This window comes from Helianthus annuus, chromosome 6 (assembly GCF_002127325.2).
Source record: "Helianthus annuus cultivar XRQ/B chromosome 6, HanXRQr2.0-SUNRISE, whole genome shotgun sequence".
Classification (NCBI taxonomy): Eukaryota; Viridiplantae; Streptophyta; class Magnoliopsida; order Asterales; family Asteraceae; genus Helianthus; species Helianthus annuus.
Genome location: NC_035438.2, coordinates 106,437,978 through 106,445,386, shown reverse-complemented (window position 1 = coordinate 106,445,386; position 7,409 = coordinate 106,437,978). Strand labels below are relative to the sequence as shown.

The window sequence follows — 7,409 nt, the reverse complement described above, 5'->3', positions numbered from 1 at the left end:
CTCAAACTGCTGGGTCAATGACTCTCCCTTAACATGACAAAACGTTTCATATTGTTGGTTCAACACCTTTCTGTTGTTTTCAATAACCTCTTCTGTCCTACCAAATTGCTCTTTGAGTGCATTCCATAGTTCTTTAACATTGTTACAGTGTAACAGGCCAGCATATATGTCATTGGGTAGTGTTGTAGCAACTATACTGAATGCTTTAGCATCTAACTCAATCTTCTGAAAATCCTGCTCAGAGTAATTTTCAGGCTTCTTAGGTACTTGGACCTTGGGATCTTCTGTACTTGGCACCATTAGAACATGAGGTCCAAAGTGTCACACCCCTTTCTAAGGCGGAAGCACGAGGTGTGATCCTGAAAGGTTCTCATTGCATACGAATGGTAAACATACTACATGATCATAAAATAAACTCCATTTGCCATTCAAAGTTTAACATCCCAAAATAAAGTTAAGTTTAGTGTTTACAACATAACATAAGATAAATGTTTGAAAGGTTTACAACTTCATTTCAAAAGCAAATATCAAGGTTTTGTTCATTATATCTCTGCAGAGAGCGGGAGATAACGAACAAATCCTGCAAATATGGGATGGAGCATCGACACAAAATGACTTGAAACATAAACAACCATCTTGAACAAGGAGACCGCGCATAAATCCATCTAGTTACCTGAAATACATGTAAGTTTTGGAAAATCGTCAACAAAAGTTGGTGTGAATTCATGCAGTTTTGTGTAAAACATTTAAGTATTCGTTGTAAGAATCATGGTATGTAATTGTACTTGAAAAAGTATTCTGTAAATGTAAGGAAATCGAGATCGCTAATGGTTTGCAAGGTCATTAACATGTGTAACGACATAGGAAGCATCCAAACCATAGGCATTTTACTTATCGGTTCATGACTAGAGACACAAAAGCACTCATGGTAGAAATGTGGCCAAGAGTGTGGTTGCTCGAAACCCATTAGATCTAACCTTTTGTTTCGCGGTCTAGGTATTACGTTGATTAATGGTGCTTATGACACCCTATTCGTGACATGACCTATAGTATCATTCCTTAGTTATATTTCTACATACCACAGTACATGTATTTTCCCCAAGTTTAGAAAACAAGAAAATGTTTAAAAGTGGGGACATGAACTCACAAATTTGCGTAACTATAAATAGTTCATTTAGCCTCACAAGTGGCTTGGGCTCGATATCTGAAGCTCGAACTCGAGCTCATGAGTCTTAAAAGATGTTCGAATGGCAGTTTACTCCACTCCATTCACTAAAAAAAAGAAGCATTTCTATTCACCCGTTAGCCAGCCAGACATAGCAAATCATCACCACAGTAGTCGATTCAATGGCAGTTTACTCCACTCCATTTACTCTGCATCACAACAATCTTTGCCTTCAAAACCATCCAATTGTTGCCTTAAATCTTCACCACCATCGTCGTTTCTCAACCATAATCAAGTACGTAAATTCTTCCAAACCCAACCATACAACTTCCATCTGTGTTCCTGAACACGAATTAATGTTAATGAATGTTGCCACTGTCCTCCATTCACTGGATTTAACCAACCCAGATCAGTGTGTTCAGTCCTACGCTTTAATTCTTAGAAACTGTCGCAAACTCCATAATCTGCAACTGGGTTTACAACTTCATGGACATATGATTGTCACTGGAGTCGACTTATGTGAGTTTCTTGGGAGTCAGTTATTGGAATTTTATTGCAAGCTTAGTACTGTTGATGACACACGCAAGTTGTTCGATGAAATGTCTGAGAGAAATGTGTTTAGCTGGACTTCAGTGATTGGGCTGTATTCTGAACTGGGTGACTATGAGGAAGTGATTAGTTTGTTTTATATGATGAATGACCAAGGCGTACGGCCTGATCATTTTGTTTTTCCAAAAGTGTTTTAAGCGTGTGCGCAGCTCAGGGATTATAAGTCTGGGAAGGATGTGTATGATTACATGACATCCATTGGGTTTGAAGGGAATAATTATGTCAAAAGGGCTTTTCTTGACATGTTTCTTAAATGTGGAAGGATGGATATTGCAAGACGGTTGTTCGAGCAGATGGATTCAGTTGATGTTGTCATGTGCAACATGATGGTTTCCGGGTATGTGTCAAAACGGGACTTTGAAAGAGCATTGAGGTATGTTGATCAAATGAGGCTTAAAGGTGTCATGCCTGATCGTGTTACGTATAACACAATCCTTAGTGGTTTAGCTCAAGTTGGACGGTTCAAAGAGGCTGCCAAATATTTCTCGAAAATGGATGGGTTTGGAGAACTAGAACCAAATATCGTGTCTTGGACCGCAATAATAACAGGGAATATGCAGAATGGAAGTCCCTCTCGAGCGTTGAATATATTCAGGAAAATGATAAACAGAGGAATAAAGCCAAACTCGACAACCATTTCTAGTGTTATTTCTGTGTGTACCAACTTGTGTTTGGAAAGACTTGGCAAGGAGATTCATGGTTATTGCATAAAGACAGAAGAACTGGATTCGAACCTTGTTGTGAACAATGCGCTCATTGACTTCTATTCTAAATCCCAGAATGTAAACAACGGGGCAAGAAAAAATTTCAATAAAATTCAACATAAGGATTTGGTGTCATGGAATTCTATTCGTGCTGCCTATGCTACGAAAGGTTGTCGTGACGATGTGATTAAATTGCTTTACGAAATGGAGTTGCAAGGATTTTTACCCGACGTTATCACGTGGAACGGATTAATAACACGCTTCACTCAATACGGTGATGGTAAAACTGCTCTAGAATTCTTTGCTAAAATGTGCCAGCTCGGTGTTTCACCCAACACGACGTCTATATCTGGAATCTTGACGGCTTGTGCACAATCGAAGAATTTAAAAATGGGGAAAGAGATTCATAATTACACAATTAGGAATGGAATTGAAATGGCCACGGGTGTCAGGAGTGCTCTCATAGCAATGTACTCGGGATGTGATGATCTAGAAGCTTCTTACGCCGTCTTTAACGGGCTTTTAACAAAAGATGTTGTTATGTGGAATTCACTTATTGCTGCTAGTGGTAAAAGTGGGTTTGGAGTTGGTGCCTTAGATTTATTGCGAGAAATGAAACTAAACAATGCTCAACCAGATTCAGTCACCATGATTTCGGTTCTGACTGCGTGTTCGAAGCTTGCTGCTTTACGCCAAGGAAGAGAGATTCATCAGTACATAATTAGACATGGACTTGACTCGAGTAACTTTGTATGCAATGCGCTTATTAACATGTATGGAGGATGCGGTTGTGACAACCCTCAATTTACATGTATTCCGTACAATTCATTAATGATAATTAAAGTGCTTGACGACTGTGTGGAAATATTTAATTGCTCTCTGATTTCTGTGTTATATTCACATGTGCGTGTTAACATACTAGTAGTATGCAGAAAACCTGACTAAATGGTCCTGAATATTTTCCTATGTGTTAGGAATTAATTGGGTTACAAAAATATATGTATAAGACGCCTTACGGAATAATTAAACACGTAACGGAACAGTATCCGACCGAACTACTGGACATTACCCGGGACACCAAATATTTGTCAAACACATTATTTAATTATTGTTGGCTAGTCATGATCCCCGTTGGTTATAACACCCACTAAAACCTTATAACTAATATATTACATCAAGTTACTTACTTCTAACTTATCATTGCATTCTAGTCACAAATTTTGCAAATAAACCCCCCCCCCATTTAACCGAATTTTGTTGGTCTCCATGGACCAACCGAATCCACGCCCCACCCTTTTCATCTTCATCTTCTTCCATTACAAATCCATTCAAAGCTTACAAGGTGAATCTATGGAGGTGGCAACTTGAAGGACGTTCTAAGGAGCTTGTTCTAGTCTTTTTCACCATCATATTCTCAATAGATTCTACCCTAGCTATAAGCTAGTAGTAAGCTCTCGTTTAACCCTTGATTATCTTACTTTTATGGCTAATATTTGTAGAATGATGTTTATTTCACAAGAACACTAAAAAGGGTTTAACCAAGAAGATGAAACATGATGCACTTGTGTTAGTATGAAGTTGTTTTGATATGTACTGAGTATTTGCTGATTTACTTGTTGATATTGATGTGGGATGTTGTTACGATCACTAAATATGATTAACGAGATCAACCGAACACAAACTAGTAAACTAGAGACTAAAAACAGCAATCTGTCCATACTTTACAGCCAACTTCAGTTGGCTGTAAACAGGTCATAAACTTTACGAAAAACCGATATTTTGAATCTAAAATATGTTATTATGAAATACGGTTCTAATGGCACCGGAATCGTAATTTTTGGACTCCGTTTACTATTTTTAAAGTGTTAATTTGTAACAGCAACTTAAGCTAAATTTTGACAGCAATAAATGGGTGTCATACTTTCAGTCATAACCTGAGTTTTGTGATGAATCGGACCATGAAATTTGTACAGTAGATGACAACCGATGCATATGTAATTACCCCACTGGATTTCATAAATCGGACACTCGATGAATTTTTAATAAATTGTTCCGTGGACTGTGGTCAGAAATACACAAATCTGAGTTCAGTCCGGAACATGAATTTTTATAAAATATTGGTAATTAACTGGACCCCGATATTTTTACACAATAAAATATGGAACGTTTAAGACATCCTGTAAAAAGATGGGAATTTTTGGAATAATTTAACTATTTTATTAAAATGTCCGAAAACAGCCGGTTTTGAATATAAATGCTGAATTGAGATAAGTTGTGACTTGCGTGTCTAAATGTCGAGTATGCTATCCGTGAATGATCTAACATGTTATATATGTTATGTGCATTATCGTATGTTTGATTTTGAGTGGGAAATGGATTGGAAACTTAGATGGGCATAAACCGTTAAAACGATGCATGTTGTGTGATAGATACGTGTAGGAACTTTGTGTTCTATTTGAAAGCCACTAAATGACTAACTGGTAATTATATTAGGACGTGATTGACCAACCTCGACTGTTAGCTATATTTGAGAATCTAACCGAGCAAACCAAGGTGAGTTCACACACTTTCTAAGGCATGGGATTCCCGGTGGTTTGGGAATGGGTTAAAGAATTAAAACGGAATCTACATATCTTACTTAGGTAGGATATGTACGGCCATCCTCCTCGGGTAGGATGCCAGTATTAATCCTGCGTATTCTCTTTGGGAGAACTACGTACGTTCGTCCTCCTTGTGTAGGACAACAACCTTTAACGTACTAGACAAAACTCTATCATAAGTCCCTCATTTTATATCGACTTAATCGCCGAGGCCAATGGCGAGCGGGTCATTAGTTAATAGCGCTATTAGGTTTAACAAACCTCACACCGTGCCAGTCGGACGGGCGTGTACTAATGGACTATGGCAAACCATCAGTGATCATAGACACTGATGTAGGGCACAACTTACTTGCGTAGTAATCGATATCATACGGTCTAGTAGTTCACATGGGGAAGCTCCCACTAATTATGGACAGGGTATGGGTAATAAGAATGAACTGGTTAAATTTTCTTTCAACTACGGGGTAACCCCCACGACAATTACGCCAACGAAAGACAAACCACGTTTTCGGAAACAACTTAAAACTAAACAACCAAACGTGAACTCACTCAACTCTGTTGTTGACTCGTTGTTACATGCCTTACAGGTCGCTAAATGCTTGGAGCTTGCACGAGGAAGGAGTCGTTGTGGTGTACGGACTGTTATGTTCCGTGCTTAATATTTAAATCCTTATGAACTTATAAAACTTGCGTTTGAACTTTAACTTATAAACTATGGACTTATGTTTTGGACTTTACGTTTATGCTTCCGCTGTTTAATTTAAAACTCGGTTAACTAGCTTTTGGTCACCAATCGTATTGTGGTTGGCTTTATTTACTTAAGTACGTTGTTCAGTATGATTGGTGGCTCGATCCTGGTCATGTCACCCCTCCAAGCGGTGATACTCCGCATGGTGGATTTTGGGGGTGTAACAGCGGTGCTATCTATAAAAGCCGTCAAGTGTTTGACTTATCAATTGGTCAAAGAAGAGACATTGTGTCATGGAATGTGATGATTGCAGCATATGGAATGCACGGGTTTGGTACAGAAGCTCTGAAACTATTTAAACACATGACAGTTGATGAGGGAACAAGACCAAATCATGTAACTTTCACGAATCTCCTTTCAGCGTGTAGCCACTCGGGATTAATAACCGAAGGGTGTGATTTGTTCGACTTAATGAAACAAGAATACGCGTTGGAACCAGATATGGAGCAATACGCGTGCATGGTAGATCTAATGGCACGTTCTGGCCAATTATCAGAAACACTAGAGTTCATTGAAAAGATGCCTTTTGAAGCTAATGCTGCTATTTGGGGGTCACTACTGGGCGCGTGTAGAATCCATTTGAATCTTGAAATGGCAGAACATGCTGCAAGATTCCTGTTTGAACTCGAACCTGAAAGTTCTGGTAATTATATACTTTTAGCCAATATTTATTCGAGCTTAGGGAGATGGGAAGATGCTTCGAGAATAAGGTGTTTGATGAAAGAGAGAGGTGTGACAAAATCCCCTGGATGTAGTTGGATTGAAGTTGGTAGGAAAGTTTATAGCTTTGTTGTTGGAGACACTTCACATCCTTTTATGGATCAAATTTCTGCAAAAATGCAAAGTTTATATACTAAGATAAAAGAAAAGGGGTATGTTCCGGACACCAAGTTTGTGCTGCAAAACATGGAAGAAGCAGAGAAAGAAATGATCCTATACGGACACAGCGAAAAGCTTGCTTTGGCATTTGGTTTGATTAGTACATCAGGTTCGAGTCTGCGAATTATTAAGAATTTGAGAGTATGTGGAGACTGCCATTCAGCAATGAAGTATATATCTGCAGTTGAGAAGAAGGAGATCATTATGAGAGATAATTACAGATTTCATCATTTTGTTGATGGTGTATGTTCATGTGGGGATTATTGGTAATCAGGCGATTTGACTTGACTTGACTAGACTAGACTAGACTACACTAGAGGTGTGGGGGCTGTGTATATGTGCTGTGTGAATTCTTTTGTGTATTTATTATCATGTTGAAGGTAAGAAATCCCAAACACTCTAAGAAAACTGCTTATCTGCTGCTGTAAAAAGCCTTAAGAAGTTGTAACAGAATTAGACTTTTTTCAACCCAATTTTCATTTTAGGTATCTCGTAATCTGATACGTTTTAGATAATAAACATCTTAAATTCACAAGTAATTTGGTCGAAGTGCAAACTATTCGAATGATGAATAAGAAAAATCAGACTTAGGAAGGAGAGAGTTACTATTCAGCCACGTTACTATACCAACTAACTTTCACCGTGAAGGATTATGGTCCCAAATCCTGCGACGGCCACATAAGTTAGCCTCAGGTCGGGCGCGA

General features: G+C 38.4%; 1 protein-coding gene across 1 annotated transcript; it reads left to right on the top strand.

Annotated features, from left to right (window-relative positions):
- The first annotated feature begins 1,347 nt into the window (after positions 1-1,347).
- Positions 1,348-7,113, top strand: LOC110944956 (pentatricopeptide repeat-containing protein At4g21065). The gene is made up of 3 exons (XM_035974226.1): positions 1,348-1,836; positions 1,924-3,251; positions 5,994-7,113. Exons 1-3 carry the CDS (start codon positions 1,348-1,350, stop codon positions 6,973-6,975), a joined length of 2,799 nt encoding a protein of 932 aa, XP_035830119.1. The 3' UTR covers positions 6,976-7,113.
- The last annotated feature ends 296 nt before the right edge of the window (positions 7,114-7,409 follow it).